The sequence below is a fragment of the Balaenoptera ricei genome, chromosome 16, assembly GCF_028023285.1.
Source record: "Balaenoptera ricei isolate mBalRic1 chromosome 16, mBalRic1.hap2, whole genome shotgun sequence".
NCBI classification, from domain to species: Eukaryota; Metazoa; Chordata; class Mammalia; order Artiodactyla; family Balaenopteridae; genus Balaenoptera; species Balaenoptera ricei.
This window is the reverse complement of record NC_082654.1, coordinates 62,451,067-62,471,131: the sequence shown is the minus strand read 5'-3', so window position 1 is coordinate 62,471,131 and position 20,065 is coordinate 62,451,067. Positions and strand designations below refer to the sequence as shown.

Genomic DNA, 20,065 nt, shown 5'->3' with positions numbered 1-20,065 from the left:
GACCCAGCAATCCCACTACTGGGCATATACCCAGAGAAAACCGTAATTCAAAAAGACACATGCACCCGAATGTTCATTGCAGCACTATTTACAATAGCCAGGTCATGGAAGCAACCTAAATGCCCATCAACAGACGAATGGATAAAGAAGATGTGGTACATATATACAATGGAATATTACTCAGCCATAAAAAGGAACGAAATTGAGTCATTTGTTGAGACGTGGATGGATCTAGAGACTGTCATACAGAGTGAAGTAAGTCAGAAAGAGAAAAACAAATATCGTATATTAATGCATGTATGCGGAACCTAGAAAAATGGTACAGATGAGCCAGTTTGCAGGGCAGAAGTGGAGACACAGATGTAGAGAATGGACATATGGACACCAAGGGGGGAAAACTGCGGTGGGGTGGGGATGGTGGTGTGCTGAATTGGGCGATTGGGATTGACATGTATACACTGATGTGTATAAAACTGATGCCTAATAAGAACCTGCAGTATAAAAAAACAAACAAAACAACTAATACTAAACTTTCATTGGGTTATTTGTATGGAAACATGTTAATATAAATGTTTCAGACATTACATGAAATTTCTAAAAATCTTATATTTGTATTTGTATGGAAATATGTATGGAAATATGTTAATATAAATGTTTCAGACATTACATGAAATTTCTAAAAATCATATTTGTATTTGTATGGAAATATGTATGGAAATATGTTAATATAAATGTTTCAGACATTACATGAAATTTCTAAAAATCTTATATTTGTACTTGTATGGAAATATGTATGGAAATATGTTAATATAAATGTTTCAGACATTACATGAAATTTCTAAAAATCTTATATGTTCTGGTATAATGTTATAAGTAATAATCCTAGTTATTACTTTAAAATGTATATCTCAGAAATAACTAATTTTCTTGTCAACTGCATTATTATGAACTGTCATCAAATCTTTAACCGTGGTCATTTTTAAGTCTTTTGTCATTTACAGACAGTTCTGGGTGTACTCTGATGATTTTGCAAATATGTTCCTATAAAAGGGTTTCATCTTCAAGAAATACATGGAAAAGACTCTGACAAGTACAGGTTTCTGGTAACGGACTGTACTGCTGAACTGAATGAATAAGCATTTTCAGAACTCTAATGAAAAACTGATGAACTCATAAAAGTGCTAACAAAAGATCAAGATGAAAAAAAAAATTAATTACATGGGACTGAGTGAACTGATGAGGATGAGTATAATTTTTGTGACTTTCTGTCTGAATTTAAAAAAAAAAAAAAAAATTCCACAAGGACTCAGAGGCAAAGAATATACAAATCAATTTTCACTGCAAAGTAAAGGAGCTGTTACAGTGGAGGATTACTGGACTGAATGTCAATACTATGACATAGTATGAGTGTGTTTCATGTTTGGTAATTGCAATCATTGTTGCTTTTGTTGTGGTCATCCATGTACAATGCTTGGTGTCAGTCGATTTATCTCTTGTAAAAATAAAATACAGTGTGTGTGTGTGGAAAAAAAAAAAAAAAAAAAAAAAAGTGCACCAAGCTTCGGAAGTCTCAAACAAAACTTGAATTTTCTGTACATACTCCTGCCAAATGAAGTTATTGCCTGTACACAAAAAAAAAAAAAAAAAAAAAAAAGATACTACAAAAAAAGAAAATTACAGACCAATATCACTGATGAATATCGATGCAAAAATCCTCAACAAAATACTAGCAAACAGAATCCAACAACACATTAAAAGGATCATACACCATGATTAAGTGGGATTTATCCCAGAGATGCAGGGATTCTTCAATATACGCAAATCAATCAATGTAATACACCATATTAACAAATGGAAGAGAAAAACCATATGATCATCTCAATAGATGCAGAAAAAGCTTTTGACAAAATTCAACACCAATTTATAATAAAAACTCTCCAGAAAGTGGGCATAGAGGGAAACTACCTCAACATAATAAAGGCCATATACGACAAACCCACAACAAACATCATTCTCAATGGTGAAAAACTGAAAGCATTTCCTCTAAGATCAGGAACGAGACAAGGATGTCCACTCTCACCACTATTACTCAACATAATTTTGGAAGTCCTAGCTGCAGCAATCAGAGAAGAAAAAGAAATAAAAGGAATACAAATTGGAAAAGAAGAAGTAAAACTGTCACTGTTTGCAGATGACATGAGATACATAGAGAATCCTAAAAATGCCACCATACATATCTCTATGCAGATACACAGAGAATCCTAAAAATGCCACCAGAAAACTACTAGAGCTAATCAATGAATCTGGTAAAGTTGCAGGATACAAAATTAATGCACAGAAATCTCTTGCATTCTTATACACTAATGATGAAAACTCTGAAAGAGAAATTAAGGAAACACTCCCATTTACCACTGCAACAAAAAGAATAAAATACCTAGGAATAAACCTACCTAGGGAGACAAAAGACCTGTAGGCAGAAAACTATAAGACACCGATGAAAGAAATTAAAGATGATACCAACAGATGGAGAGATATACCATGTTCTTGGATTGGAAGAATAAGTATTGTGAAAATGACTATACTACCCAAGGCAGTCTACAGATTCAATGCAATCCCTAACAAATTACCGATGGCATTTTTTACGGAACTAGAACAAAAAATCTTAAAATTTGTATGGAGACACAAAAGACCCCGAATAGCCAAAGCAGTCTTGAGGGAGCTGGAGGAATCAGACTCCCTGACTTCAGACTATACTACAAAGCTACAGTAATCAAGACAATATGGTTCTGGCACAAAAACAGAAACACAGGTCAATGTAACAAGATAGAAAGCCCAGAGATAAACCCACGCACCTCTGGTCAACTAATCTATGACAAAGGAGGCAAGAATATACAATGGAGAAAAGACAGTCTCTTCAATAAGTGGTGCTGGGAAAACTGGACAGCTACATGTAAAAGAATGAAATTAGAACACTCCCTAACACCATACACAAAAATAAACTCAAAATGGATTAGAGACCTAAATGTAAGACCAGACACTATAAAACTCTTAGAGGAAAACATAGGAAGAACACTCTTTGACATAAATCCCAGCAAGATCTTTTTTGATCCACCTCCTAGAGTAATGGAAAATAAAAACAAAATAAACAAATGGGACCTAATGAAACTGAAAAACTTCTGCACAGCAAAGGAAACCATAAACAAGATGAAAAGACAACCCTCAGAATGGTAGAAAATATTTGCAAACGAATCAACGGACAAAGGATTAATCTCCAAAATATATAAACAGCTCATGCAGCTCAATATTAAAGAAACAAACAACCCAATCCAAAAATGGGCAGAAGACCTAAATAGACATTTCTCCAATGAAGACATACAGATGGCCAAGAAGCACATGAAAAGCTGCTCAACATCACTAATTATTAGAGAAATGCAAATCAAAACTACAATAAGGTATCACCTCACACCAGTCAGAATGGCCATCATCAAAATATCTACAAACAATAAATGCTGGAGAGGGTGTGGAAAAAAGGGAACCCTCTTGCACTGTTGGTGGGAATGTAAATTGATACAGCCACTATGGAGAACAGTATGGAAGTTCCTTAAAAAACTAAAAATAGAATTACCATATGATCCAGCAATCCCACTACTGGGCATACACCCAGAGAAAACCATAATTCAAAAAGACACATGTACCCCAATGTTCACTGCAGCACTATCTACAATAGCCAGGTCATGGAAGCATCCTAAATGTCCATCGACAGACGAATGGATAAAGAAGATGTGGTACATATATACAATGGAATATTACTTAGCCATAAAAAGGAACAAAATTGAGTCATTTGTTGAGACGTGGATGGATCTAGAGACTGTCATACAGAGTAAAGTAAGTCAGAAAGAGAAAAACAAATATCATACATAAACGCATGTATGTGAAACCTAGAAAAATGGTACAGATGAACCGGTCTGCAGGGCAAGAGTTGAGACACAGATGTAGAGAACAAATGTATGGACACCAAGCGGGGAAAGCTGCGGGGGGGTGGGGATGGTGGTGTGCTGAATTGGGCGATTGGGATTGACATGTGTACACTAATGTGTATAAAATTGATGACTAATAAGAACCTGCTGTATAAAAAATTAAATTAAATTAAAAAAAAAACTAATACTAAACTTTCTTTGGGTTATTTGTATGGAAATATGTTAACATAAATGTTTCAGACATTACATGGAAAAAAATCTATCAATAGATATACATCTAGAATGCTATAATATTATGCTAATGTATTAGCAGATAATGACTTTAAATAGCTATTATTTATAAGCTTAACTATTTTAAGGAAAATGTGAAGATACTGAAGAGGGAAAAGGACAATATCAAAAAGAAACAAATGGAGCTTCAAGAGATTAAAAAAATAAGTGCAAAAATGAAAATTCCATTTGATGGGATTAACAACAGATTAGACACTTCAGAAAAAAACAGTGAATTGGAATACGCAGCTACAAAAACTATCCAAACTGAAGCAGAGAGAGGAAAAAAAAAGTCTGGAAAGCAAATGAACAGAGCTTCAGTAATCTGTACACCAACATCAGTTGGTCTAATACAGGTGAAATTAGAGTTACAGAGATGAGGAAAAGGGAAGAGAAAAGATATTTGAGAAAATAATGCCTTAAAATTATCCACCCTTGGAGCAACATTAGCAAGATGGCACACTAAGAAGATCCAGGCCCTCATTCCCTGACAGAAACACAAAATAAAGAATAACATACAGACCAAAGCAGCTTTGGGAAAACTCCAGAAACCAGTTAAAAACCAGCAACAACCAAGCAAATGCCTAACCAAAGGAAAGCTGCACTCAAAATGGTAGGAAATTTCATGTTTTCTATCTATCCTTGGCCCTACACCCCTTCCCTAGGACATTACAACAGGTCAGAAGGAAGCCACACAACTTCTGCTCCTCCATCAGGGCAGAAGGAAGAGTGAAAGTGGTTTGCAATGCTCTGGCTTGTAGGAGGCTGCCTGAGGAACTGGTTTCTGTCTTGCCTAACTTGGAGTGCAGTTTGGAACAGTGGCATAATCTAGTTATCAGGTTGGGGGCCACTATAAGAAATGTTAATTGCCTGCAGAGGGAGAGAAGGAACTACAGGAGACAGAAGATCTTCAGGCGCCTGGGGACAAGAGATTACAGGCAGAGGAATACAACAGAACAACTAAAGCTCTAAGATGAAGCACTGGGGTGAGACCTTAGAGAAATCAAGACATTTAAAAGCAGCCGTGTGTGTGTGTGTGTGTGTGTGTGTGTGTGTGTGTGTGTGTGTCTGTATGTGTGTGTGTGTGTGTGTACACACACACGCATAGGAGAACTAGAACAAAAGCACAAATACAGGCCAAGGAAGATGCATCCCCAGAAAAGGTTTGAGAGGACCCTGAGATAAATCTGAGACAATTTAAGCATCAAAATAATTAAGCACAACAGTAAATTATAAGCCCTTGAGAAAAAAATATAATTTATGAAATCACACCAATAACAAATAAATTTAAAAGTAAGGGGAGGGGCTTCCCTGGTGGCACAGTGGTTAAGAATCCACCTGCCAATGCAGAGGACATAGGTTAGAGCCCTAGTCCGGGAAGATCCCACATGCCGCGGAGCAACTAAGCCCGTGTGCCGTGACTACTGAGCCTGCGCTCTAGAGCCCGTGCTCTGCAACAAGAGAAGCCACTTCAGTGAGAAGAAGCCTGTGAACCGCAAGGAAGAGTAGCCCCTGCTCGCTGCAACTAGAGAAAGACCGTGCGCAGCAACAAAGACCCAACGCAGCCAAAAATAAAATAAATAAAATAAATTTATAAAAAATAAAAATAGATTTTTTTAATTAAAAAATAAAAGTAAGGGGAGAAGGAAGGTCCCCTGCTTACAACAGAATGTAGAAAGCTGAATACTAAATGTAGAGCAAGGGCTAGAAACATTTTGCAACCATCATGATAAAGATCAGGTAAGGAGCTTCCCTGGTGGCACAGTGGTTGAGAATCCGCCTGCCAATGCAGGAGACACAGGTTCGAGCCCTGGTCCCAAGAAGATTCCACATGCCACAGAGCAGCTAAGCCTGTGTGCCACAACTACTGAGCCTGTGCTCTAGAGCCCGCGAGGCACCACTACTGAGCCTGCGTGCCACAACTACTGAAGCCCATGAGCCTAGAGCCCATGTTCCACAACAAGAGAAGTCACCACAATGAGAAGCCCGCGCACCACAACGAAGAGTAGCCCCCGTTCACCGCAACTAGAGAAAAGCCCGTGTGCAGCAACGAAGACCCAATGCAGCCAAAAATAAATAAATTAATAAATAAATTAATTAATTTTTAAAAAATCAGGTAAGAATCACCAGTGGATGCTAAGCCTGGGGAAAATGCTGATGAGAAGCAGGATACAGTCGGCCCTCTGTATCCACAGGTTCTGCATCTGCAGATTTAACCGATCCCGATCGAATTTTTTTTTTTAATTCCAGAGGTTCCAAAAAGCAAAACTTGAATCTGCCACACGCTGGCAACTATTTTCATAGCATTTACACTGTACTAGATACTATAAGTAAGCTAGAGATGATTTAAAGTATACAAGAGGATGTGCATAGGTTATATGCAAATACTATGCCATTGTATATGTGACTTGACCATCTGAGGATTTTGGTGTCCACAGGGGATCCTGGAACCATCACCTACAGATACCAAGACACAACTATATTTGCATGATCTTAGAGTATCTCCCTGCAGACTGCTTATTAGTTGCAAGGAAGATATAAAATACAGTTATTACACTTAGGAGCAATTTGGGCAATATCTTGACTAGATGTAACATCACTTACGAAAAACAGATGAATGCTGTTATGTCCCCAGGTGTGATATCCTCAGAAGGACACAACATCACCTATGCAGTACTCTAACTGAGAAAACATAATATCAACTTAGACATGAGGAAACATAAGACAAATGCAAAAAAGAATGCTCTGTTGTTTAAAAAAGGTTGGAAGGGATGCATTCTTCAAATATGTCAATAACATAAAAGTCAGAATGGGTATGAAATATTCCACATAAAAGCGGTTAAAGGAACATAAAAATTAAATGCAATTCCTGACCTTACCCTGGAACTTGTATTGGAAATATTATAAAGGACATTATTAGATCATACAGCACTACTGCATATGAGTATTCCTCATATTATTTTTTAACACTTTTTATAAATTTGAAAACATTTCCAATAAAAAAGGTAGCCAAACATATTACACACAGAAGAACAAAGAATTACAATAGATTTCTTATCAGAAACTGTACAAGCCAGAAGACAACAGAATAATGTCTTTATGGTGTTGAAAGAAAAAACTATCAACTTAGAATCCTATAACCAGTAAAAATTATCTTTCAAAAAAGAAGATGAATTAAAGATTTTTTTCAGACAAAAGCTGAGAGAAAGTGTATCCAGCATCAGCAAACTTGAACTGTAAGAAATCTTACAGAAAGCTGTTTATATATAGAAGCAAGATTAATGACAATTAAACAAAGGACAGGAGGGAGGAAATAGATGATACATTGTGAGGTTCTTAAATTATATGTAAAGTGGTGTAATATTATTTGAAGGTGATGGATTAAATACATATTGTAAACCTAAGAGCATTTACTTAAAAAATAAAACAAACAGGTGTAGCTAAGAAGCCAATAGTGTCAAGAAAATGAAATTTCAAAAAACCTTAAATCTAAAAAATGGTAGGAAAAAACAAAGGAAAGATAGGACCAAAAAAATCACAAAATGGTAGATTTAACCCCACCTATATCTATAGTTACATTAAAAGTAAACAATCTAGTCATTCCAGTTAAAAGGAAGAGATGACAGACCAGATTTTTAAAAATTCAACTATATGCTGTCTTTAAGAAACGTATTTAGAATACAAAGATACAAATATGCTAAAAGAATAAAAATATATATACAATGAAAAATACTAATCGAAAGAAAGCTGGAATGGCTACATTAATATCTAAAAAAGTAGACCTCAGAACAAGAAATATTGTCAGGGATAAAGAGGGATATTTCATAATTATAAAGGAACTGATTTGCCAAGAAGATATGAAAAAAAATGACCGAATTGAAAGGAGGAATAGATGAACTGAAAGCAGGAATAGATGAATCCACAATTACAGTGTGAGATTTCAACAGTCCTCTCTCAGTAATTAACAGAACAAGTAGACAGAAAATCAATATGGATATAGATGACAATGATCAGTAACACTCAGACAGCACATATAACATTTATAGATCAACCAAAAAACATCAGAATGTACATCCTTTTAAATGTACACAGAACATTTACCAAGATAGATAATATTCTGTAACAGAAAACAGGTACAAATTCATTTAAAAGAATTGGAATCATACAGAATATGTTATCTGACCAAGAGAATTAAGTTAGAAATCAGTAATAGAAAGATATCTGTAACAGTGACAAAAAAAATCCCCAAAAGTAGAAAGCTAAACAACAAACTTCTAAATAACATGGGTGAAATAAGAAATCACAAGACTTAAAACCACATGTGAATCGACAATTATCTCAAAAATGTTTACTTAAAATATTTAAAACACTAAAATACTAAGAAAGGTCTCAAATCAATGATTTAAGTTTCTACATTAAGAAGCCAAAAAACGAAGAGCAAATTAAACCCAAAGCTAAGCATAAGAAATGCAACAATAAAGACAAAAGCAGAAATCAATGAAACAGAAAATGGACAAACAATAGAGAAAAATCAATGGAACCAAAAGCTTTTTTTTTTTTTTTTTTTTTAAAGACCAATACAATTGATAAACCTCTAGCCAGACAGATCAGGAATAAAAGAGAGTAGACACAAATTACCAATATCATCAATGAAAGAGGGAATATCACTTCAGGGCTTACAGACATGAAAAGGATAATAAAATATTATGAACACCTTTATTCTAATAAAATTCAAAAACTTTAGATGAAATGGACAAATTCAAAGATACAAACTACAAACACACACTCAAGAAGTAAATAACCTGGATAGTTCTAACGACTAAATAAATTTAATTTAAAAACTTCTCAGAAAACTAAAGATCTAGATGGCTTCACTGGTGAATTCCATTAAACATTTAAGGAAAAATGATACCTACACAAACTTACACAAACTCAGAAAATAAGAAGGGAACCCTTCCCAACTCACTTTACTCATTTGGTTTTGAATCATATGGTCAGTATTACCCTGATATCAAAACCAGATGAAGACTAAGAAAATGATATAAATGAACTTATTTACAAAACAGAAATAGACTCAGACATAGAAAACATACATGTTTACCAGAGGGGATAGCAAGGGGTGGGGTGGGGAGTGTGTGTGATAAATTAGCAGTTTGGGATTCACATATACACACTACTCTGTATGAAATAAACAACAAGGACCTACTGTATAGTACAGGGAACTATATTCAATGTCTTGTAATAACCAATAATGGAAAAGAATCTGAAAAAGCATACACACATAACTGTACACCTTCAATCACTCTGCTGTACACCTAAAGCTAACACACACACACAAGAAAAAAAAAGATGAAGACATCACAAGAAAACTAAAACCAATACTTCTCATGAACATAGATATAAAACTCCTTAATAATTAAGTTCTAGTAAATCAAATCCAGCAATATATAAAAATGATAATACATTAAGACCAAGTGAGGGACTTCCCTGGTGGTCCAGTGGTTGAGAATCCGCCTTCCAATGCAGGGGACATGGGTTTGATCCCTCATCAGGGAACTAAGGCCCTCATGTTGCAACTACTGAGCCCTCGCACCAACTAGAAAGAAGTCTGAGTGCCACAACTAGAGAAGCCTGCGCACCACAACTAGAGAGAAGCCTGCGCACCGCAACAAAAGATCCCACATGCCGCAACTAAGACCTGAAGCAGCCGAAAATAAATAAATAAATAAATATTTTAAAAAAAAAAAGACCAAGTGAGGTTATCTAAGGAGCAAGGTTAGTTTTAACATTACAAAATCAATTATGTAATAAAGCATATTTACACTATGAAGGAAAACTATATAAATCTCATAAATATTAAAAAAAGATTAACAAAGTTTAATATCCAGTTGCAATGTTTTTTAATTCTCAGCAAACTAGGAACAGAATGGAATTTCCTCAACCAGATAAAGGGCATCTGTAAAAACCCTACAGCTTACATTAAACTTAATGATAAAAGATTGAATACTTTCCGCCTATGATGATCAAGAACAAGGAAAGAATGTCCCCTCTCACCACTTCTATTCAACACTATATTGGAGGTCCTAGCCATACTAAGTGAAGTAAGTCAGAAAGAGAAAGACAAATATCATATGATATCACTTACATATGGGATCTAAAATGTGATACAAATGAACTTATTTATAAAACAAACTCACAGACACAGAAAACAAATTTATGATTACCAAAGGGAAAAGGTGATTGGGGAGAAATAAATTAGGAGTTTGGGATTAGCATATACAAACTACTATATACAAAATAAATAAACAAAAAGGTCCTACTGTATAGCACAGGGAACTATATTCAATATCCTGTAATAAACCATAATGGAAAAGAATATGAAAAAGAATATGTATATGTATGTATAAATGAATCACTTTGCTGTACACCAGAAACTAACAAAACATTGTAAATCAACTATACTTCAATTAAAAAAAATAAAAAAGACACCACCAAATGTTGGCAAGAATGTGGAACAACCTAAACTCTCATATATCATTTGTGGTAGGAAGAGGCACCACCACTCTGGGAATAGTTCTAAGTTTTCTATAAAATTAAACATATATCTGCACTTGATCCAACAATTATACTCCTAAGTACTTGCCCAAGAGGAACAAAAACATGTACTTAACACAAAGATTTTTGTACAAATGATTAAAACAGCTTCATTTATAAGAGCCAAAGACTAGAAACCACCCAAATAGTTGAATGGATAAACAAATTTTGGTACATTCATGCAAAGGAATATACTTAGCAATAAAAAGAAATGAACTACTGTAACACACACCAACATGAATGACGCTCAAAAATGTTATGCTGAACAAAAAAAAAAAGCCACACAAAACACTGTATACTGGGGACTTCCCTGGTGGTCCAGTGGTTAAGACTCTGTGCTTCCAATGCAGGGCACATGAGTTCGATCCCTGGTCGGGGAACTAAGATCCTACATGCTGCACAGTGTGACCAAAGAATTAAAAAAAAAAAAAAAAGACTATATACTGCATAATTCCATACATATGAAATTCTAACAAAGGGAAATCCAATAGTAACAGACAGCAGATAAGTGGTTGCCGGGAATCACTAGTAGGAGATGAGATGGCAGGAAGCGGAAGTGGCTGCAAAGAAGTAGTGTAAGGGAACTTTTTGGGGTGATGGAAATGTTCTACATCTTGTTTTTGATGGTTGTTGCACTGCTGTATATGTCTGTCAAAATTCATCAAAGCATACTCTTAAAATGGGTGCATTATATTGTTTGTAAGTTGTAACTCAAAAAGGCAGATTTTTAAAATGAAATGGAAAAAACTATCAAAACTTTTTAAGTTTACATTCCCTTAACCCATGTATTCCAGTTCTAAGAACTTATCCCAAAATGTACCCCAAAGAAACCATCAGCCAAGATCACAAAGATGCATTTACAAAAATGTTCTTTATAGCATTATTTAATAGAAATAATTTCTTTCAATGGTCCATCAATAGGGTATTAATTAGTCAGGGTATATTCATAGACTAGGATACTTCATAGCAACTGGAAGCAGCAATTAGATTTACTTACATTGACCTGAAACATGCTGTTAAATCGAAAAACTAGGGAGGTTCCTAGTGGCTTAGTGGTTAGGATTCCAGGCTCTCACTGCTGGGGCCCGGGCTCAATCCCGGTCAGGGAACTGAGATCCCACAAGCTGCGTGGCGTGGCCAAAAAAAATCAAAAAGGTAGTTACAAAACAGTGTGTGTAACTTAATTTTAATAAATGTATATAATACATACATATGTAAATTCAAAAATGTATGAGCCAACTTTATACCAAGAGGTGTCATCTTTTTCTTATAAGTAAGAGAATGTTGAGACCACTCCTATTTTAGAGATGAAGAAACTCTCATCAGAGATGTCAAATGAGTGTCAGAGAAATCAAAACAAGACTGAGGGCCACACAGTCTTTCAGGAAACAACTGCTATCTCAATGAACAGGCATACATTCTTCAAAGTTACTACAAAGGAACTCTCCTAAGTTGGAAAAATAAAAGCAGAGTACCAGGGACTTCCCTGGTGGCGCAGTGGTTGAGAATCCGCCTGCCAATGCAGGGGATATGGGTTTGAGCCCTCGCCCAGGGAAGACCCCACATGCCCTGGAGCAACTAAGCCCATGCGCCACAGCTACTAAGCCTGCGCGCTACAGCCTGCTAACCACAACTACTGAGCCTGCGTGCCACAACTACTGAAGCCCACGTGCCTAGACCCCATGCTCTGCAACAAGGGAAGCACCGCAATGAGAAACCCATGCACTGCAACAAAGAGTAGCCCCCACTCGCCGCAACTAGAGAAAGCCCGCGTACAGCAACAAAGACCCAATGCAGCCAAAAATAAATAATAAATAAATAAATAAATTCATATTTAAAAAAAAAAAAAGCAGAGTACCAGTGGAAAATGCCTACATGGTTTTACAGTCATCTGTCGTTCTAACATCAGAATGAAATTCAGTAAAAACTTTCTTCCATATAATAAGTAGATAATGGTCCCTTATTAACTCTTTTATGCTGTGCTTACTTCCCTGCTGTTGGCAGGACTTGATTTAAAAGCAGGAAGAAGACAATGTCAGTATGGAGTCTCCCTGAAAGCAGGAAGGAAGTACTTTGGACTGATTAAGGCCAGCATGACATTCATAGTGGCCAACCTCATTCCAGCTGAGTTAAAGTAATCATTCCAATATTTGTTCCCTGTCAGCCCCTGTCAGGATCCAAACGAAAAGTGAGAAACTGTTCACACATATACACACACACAGAGAAAGAAAAAGGCTAATTTATTACAATCTGCTTGTTGAATATCAGGTATTTGTAATACTCCAAAAATAAATAATCACTGAGCTTCAATAAGTAGTATTTACAAGGCAAAACAACTCCAGAACTTACCAACACCACCCCCACAAAATTTACCAGACCATACTGAAACTTCTGCTTTTTTTTTAACATCTTTATTGGAGTATAATTGCTTTACATTGTTGTGTTAGTTGCTACTGTATAACAAAGCGAATCAGCTGTATGTATACATATATCATCATGTCCCCTCCCTCTGGCGTCTCCCTCCCACCCTCCCTAGCGCACCCCTCTAGGTGGTCACAGAGCACCCCGTCCTATGCGGCTGCTTCCCACTAGCTATCTCTTTTACATTTGGTAGTGTATATAAGTCCATGTCACTCTCTCACTTCGTCCCAGCTTACCTTTCCCCCTCCCCATGTCCTCAAGTCCATTCTCTACATCTGCATCTTTATAACTTCAGCGTTATTGATCTTCTCCTACCCCACCCTCCACTCCCACTGAGAATGAAATCATCTTGCTATGAAATGTTAAGAGGAAAAAAGATACTGATGGTTTACTAATGACAATTAGTAATATTCTGATGGTTTACTAATCATATATATGTATGCATACACATATATATAGTATTTGAGTATTGAACTTATAAATGTACCTTTGTTCAAGCACATAAATGCCACAGAAGTCACCTAAAAATAGATTATACAATTCCATACTGTCTACTCACATTTGCCCAGTCTGAATCTTCTCACCATCATAGCCTACTTCTTAAATAATTAAGTTGATCAACTGTCACCCCCTGTCCCATAAAAGTACTTGGATTCTAATACTTCTATATCTGCATACCTGTATCTCACTATATTCTAACACCTAAGACCCAGCTTGAGCAATGTGGACAGGACAGACAAGAGAAGGGAAACAGAGAAGGAAGAAAGGATCTTGTAAAAATTTTCACCAAAAACATTTTCACTGACCTTGCCCACAGCTATCAAATATAGCGCTCACCTACTCTGAATACTCCAAGTAATACTAACAATTTTAACCTAACCAGTCATAAAAATATCAGGAGTAGCAGTCACCATTTATTAAATGCTTATTCTGTATCAAGCACCATGCTGAGTACTATATGTTATCTCATTTAATCCTTCCTGCAACTCTCCAAAGCAGGCTGTAAAAATTTGGAGAGGTTCACTTGCTCAAGTCTACACAGATTGAGGAACCCAGAATCAGATGTAGGTCCATCTGTCTCAAGAACCAAAAAAAAAAAAAAATACTAACCACAGTTCTATTTTATTCCACATGCTTTTATTCCTCTCTTTATTACAAGATTAAGAAAACACAGCATGGGGCTTCCCTGGTGGCACAGTGGTTTAAAATCCGCCTGCCAATACAGGGAACACAGGTTTGAGCCCTGGCCCGGGAATATCCCACATGGATTTTTTTTTTTTTTTTTTTTAATAACTTTTTGGGACTCCTCTGGTGGCACAGTAGTTAAGACTCTGCCTGCCAATGCACGGGACATGGGTTCGATCCCTGGTCTGGGAGGATCCCACATGCCGCGAAGCAACTAAGCCCGTGTGCCACAACTACTGAGCCTGTGCTCTAGAGCCCGCGAGCCACAACTACTGAGCCTGCGTGCCACAACTACTGAAGCCCGGGAGCCTAGAGCCCGTGCTCCACAAGAAGCCTGCGCACCGCAACGAAGAGCAGCTCCCGCTCGCAGCAACTAGAGAAGGCCTGCGCGCAGCAACGAAGACCCAATGCAGCCAAAAATAAAAATAAATAAAATAAGTAAATTTTAAATAAATAAATAAATAAAAAGAAAACACAGCATGGACATCCATATGCAAAAAAATGAACCCCAACCTAAACTTTACAACTTATACAAACTTAACTAGGTCACAGATCTAAACATAAAAAAGCAAAACCATAAAAATTCTAAGGGAAAACCTTTGTGACTTGGGGTTAGGCAAAAAGTTCTTAGACATGACATCAAAAGTTCAATCCATAAAAGAAAAATTAATAAATTGGACTTCATCAAAATTTAAAACTTTCGCTCTGTAAAAGTCACTGATAAGAGAATGAAGAGATAAGCTACAGCCTGGGAAAAATATCTGGAAATCACATACCCTTGAAAGGACTTGTATCCAGAATATATATAAAAGAACTCTCAAAACTCAACAGTAAGGAAACAATTTTAAGTTGTGTGAAAGATAAGAATACCTCACCAAAGCAGATATAAGAATGGCAAAAAAGCACATTAAAAAGATGTTCAACATCATTAGCCATTAGAGAAATGCAAATTAAAACCACAATAAGAGGGACTTCCCTGGTGGCACAGTGGTTAAGAATCCGCCTGCCAATGCAAGGGACACGGGATTGATCCCTGGTCTGGGAAGATCCCACATGCCACGGAGCAACTAAGCCTGTGCACCACAACTACCGAGCCTGCGCTCTAGAGCCTGCGAGCCTCAACTACTGAGCCCAAGTGCTGCAACTACTGAAGCCCGCACGCCTAGAGCCTGTGCTCTGCAACAAGAGAAGCCACCACAATGAGAAGCCTGCACACTGCAACGAAGAGTAGCCCCCGCTCGCCGCAACTAGAGAAAGCCCGCACACAGCAACAAAGACCCAACGCAGCCAAAAAAAAAAAAAAAAAAAAACCACAATAACATATCACTACACACTTATTAGAATGGCTAAAATGAAAATGCCAACACCACCAAATGCTGGCAAGGATACAGAACAATTGGAATTCTCTTATGCTGTTGATGGGAATGCATAGTACAGGCACTCAGAAATAGTTTGGTAGTTTCTTATGAAGTTAAACATATACCTACCATATATCCCAGCAATCCCACTCCTGGATATTTACTTTAAAGAAATGAAAACTACGTTCACATAAAAACCTGTACACAGATGTTTATAGTAGTTCTATTCATAACTGCCAAAAACTGGAAACAAATTAATGAAAGGGGACAAACTAGTGAAACATACCACAACTCGGATGAATCTGAAAGCCAAAACCAATCTCAAAAGGTTACATACTGTATGATTCCACTTATATTACATTCTCAGGAAGACAACACTATAGCAACCAAGAAGAGATCAGTGATTGCCAAAGTATGGGGTGAGGAAGAGGTGACTGTAAGAGACAACATGAGGAAGTTTTTTGGGGGAGTAGAGCTGTTCTGTATCCTGATTGTGGTAGGTGGCTACAGAAATCTATACACCCACAAAGTGCAGAATAGTGTGGATATTAGGATGATCCTTTTGTGTCTTTAGCATCCTTTAAAGGATATTTCTGTAACATAAAAACTTACGTGCTGATATGTCTATATATTTTTTGCAGTTCAGAATTAAAAGAAACCATTAGAAATGGTTCCCTTTTTCAGTGGGAGAAGAGACTTGTATCTTTCTACTGTTTGAATTATGAGTCATTTTTGTACTCTTCTTTATATTTTTTCTTTAACTTTTTGTTTTGTTCTGTTTGCTGCTTACCATGGAGCACTTCTCCAGTACTTCCTCCTGGAACTTCAGAAATCGCTCCTGAACCTCAGCTTCATTGAGGAAAAAGGCTAGAAAGTGAGTGAAGGGCTGCTTTCTTCTAAAAGTGAGCAAAAGAACATCAATCCGAGTTCGGGCTGAAATTACACCACTTCGATGCTGGCCAGTGATTACTGTAAGCAAAAACAAAAAAGAAAAGATTAAAATCTCAAGGTCCATCAAATGGTTGTAAAATAGGTGACCTCTTGAAACTGTCATCTCTGGGGAATAAAATTGTCATGAATGTGTATATAATTCTGAACAGGGGACAGTACCAAGGGTAAGAAAGCTGTTAATGAATTCAGTCTAAGCAGAATGAGGTTTAAAAACAGAATAACCTTAAGACCATCTGATGAAGTAGAAAAATGAGTTCAAAAGCTACAAGCAATCCCTCATACCTTGCTGGTATGAATGTAAAATGGTACAGCTGCTATGGAAAAGTTTGGCAGTTCTTTGAAAAGGTACACAGAAAAATACCATGTGACCCAGGAATTCACTCCTAGATAGAAACTCAAAGGAAGTAAAAACAGGTGTTCAAAGAAAAAACCTGTACAGGGACTTCCCTGGTGGCACAGCAGTTAAGAATCCGTCTGCCAGTGCAGGGGACACGGGTTCGAGCCCTGGTTTGGGAAGATCCCACATGCCACAGAGCAACTAAGCCTGTGTGCCACAACTACTAAGTCTGTGCTCTAGAGCCCTTGAACCACAACTACTGAGCCTGCGTGCCGCAACTACCGAAGCCCGTGCACTTAGAGACCGTGCTCTGCAACAAGAGAAGCCACCGCAATGAGAAGCCCGCACACCTCAATGAAGAGTAGCCTCCGCTCGCTGTAACTAGAGAAAGCCCATGCACAGCAACGAAGACCCAATGCAGCCAAAAATAAATAAATAAATAAATTTTTAAAACCTGTACAAATGTTCATAGTAGCTCTATTCACAAGAGCCAAAAGGTGGAAAAACACAAACGTCCATTAGCCAATAAATGAATAAATAAAATGTGGTATTTCCATACACTGAAATACTACTCAGCCAAAAGAAAGGAGTGAAGTATTGATACATGCAAAAACATGGATCAATCCTGAAAATATTATGCTAAGTTCAAGATGCCAGACACAAAGGCCACGTATTGTATGTTTCCACATATAGGAAATACCTAACAGGCAAATTCAGAGAGTCAGAAAGCAGATTAGTGGTAGCCAAGAGCTGGGGAGTAGTGAGGAATGGTGAGTGATTGCTTAATGGGTATGGGGTTTCCTTTTTGGGTGATAAAATGTTCTGGAACTAGACAGTGGTGAAGGTTGCACAACACTGTAAATATACTAAATGCCACTGAATTCAACACTTTAAAGTGGTCTAAATGGTAAATTTTATGTTGTGTATATTCTACCATTTAAAAAAAGAACAATATATCACACAGAAATTCAAATAACAATAAAAAATTAAGAACAAAAAGAGTGGAGCTGTCATGTAAATTTTACCTCAATTTTTAAAAATACTGTGGCAGAATTTTTAGTGATTCACTATAGTAGAAGAGCAGAAGAGAGTCTACTACAGTATATACAATCCTACCCTAACTGTATGAAAATATAAGGTTAAAGTAAAAGTTTTATCTATATCTGTATTGAGGTATGAATATCAAATTTCCACGCCTTGGTGTAATTTGGTCTTCTTTGGTCTGGGCTGTCTTTATATATATGTAAACGAAAATAGGGGGAAAAGCCACAAAGCCTTAACACCACTGTCTGCAAAGAAAAACAATCATTTAGGGATTACACAACCTCTGTTTAAGCAGAGATTAATCTTCTAGGTTCCAGAACTGGCAGTGCTTGGTCCAAAACAGAAACTAAGGAAAGGTACAGAAGATAGGAACAATGAACAAAACTGGCATTTTAACAGACTATTTATTAAAGAGGAAAGGACAGACTTCTGAATATAAAATACTGAAGTATTAACTCTAATAGTAGCAAAATGTGCTATGTACTTTCAAGACCACAAAGCTTGTTCCTTCCAAGCAACTGTAGAAGTTAGGACAAACAAATGGAATTATTTCTTTAATACTTCCCATTAAAGCACTTGAAATTTTCTAAAGAACAACCTATCTATTTCTTAATAAGAATGAAATTATCATACCCATTTTGTTGTAGAGAAACAAGATGGAAATTTCTAAGAAAAGAAGTAAATTATGAATGAATTAATTAACAGAAAGCCTAAAAACTGTTTGCCTAAGTAAAAAATTGACATAAGTAATAACCAAAAAATGTAAGAAGCTGAGATAGGATATTTTCTAATGACATTATTTATATTTTCAAATAGGATACTTTGAGAATCCAAAAGACTCAGATGCCCAGTGAAGGGAAGTATCCTAGCAGGCATTCAAATAATGTGCTATAGAAATACTGACAAAGGAGGATTTAATGGTAAACTGGGACAAAATTAAAGGAAAGTAGAAATTATAATTATTTCTGCAAGAGACAGAAAACATGGTGAGAAAATAAAAGGAAAAGGGATGGAGGGGATGGAAGCTTAAAATTCATGTTTATGTTTTATTTCTGTAAAAATTTAGTACAATATGCTAAATCTATTATTTTCCATTAAGAAGGTAGTTCATTAGAGAATAAGACCAATAAGACATTTTCAGTTTTTTAACATAGAAAACTGAAAAGGGCACTTCAAAGGTCCTCAGGCTGATTTCCAGAAAAAGATTCAAAGTTGAGCAAACAATTACTAAAGAGCAAATATGATGTGGTTAGAAATATTCTAAAACATTAGAATATATCTGAGAAGACCAGAATTCACATGGCATGGGTCTAAAGACTACAATAAGGGATACAGAGGAAGAAAACAATTAAAGGCATTGATGTGAAACTTTAAAAAAACCAATTGCCTAACTACAATGACAATAACATTTTAAAAGCATCTTCTTACATCTCATTGCCTGAGACTTCAAAACAGACTAGACCAGATTCTTATCTAGAGGAAAAATTAAAACCTACTAGATCATTTGCTTCTCTAGTTTCTCTAATTTAGGAGAGGAGAAAGAAAATAACTAATTACAGCATATACCACACCAATGCACCTGCAGTCTTGATTTCACATAACAACCCTATTTACTGTAAGCAATAAATTTGATTTTTCTATATACTTTACTTCCCTACAAGACCAACAAGCCAGTTTATTGTCTTGTTTTTCAGTTAAATTAGTTCCACTAAACTCTTACTTTTAATGATTAGACACACTTACTTTTCACACTTAAATATTTGTGGTTTCTAAGTCAAAATGGAATCTTAACAATCTGTCTAACCTTTTCTGGATAAGTTTTGGAATGCCTCCAGTATCTTAAAATGGCTAACATCTCTACATTTACAGCATGTAATAATTTTTACAAAAATAAAAATTGTCATCCATCTGTTGCTATATGCATAGAA

The 20,065-nt window shown here is 36.3% G+C and overlaps 1 protein-coding gene across 2 annotated transcripts in view; it reads right to left on the bottom strand.

Annotated features, from left to right (window-relative positions):
- The window catches only part of ASCC1 (activating signal cointegrator 1 complex subunit 1), a 99,729-nt gene that overhangs the window by 71,219 nt on the left and 8,445 nt on the right, over window positions 1–20,065 (bottom strand). For both annotated transcript variants that reach the window (XM_059899278.1, XM_059899279.1), the window contains exon 5: window positions 16,596–16,774. In XM_059899278.1, the coding sequence (XP_059755261.1) occupies window positions 16,596–16,774 (179 nt within the window). The remainder of the gene's footprint in view (window positions 1–16,595; window positions 16,775–20,065) is intronic.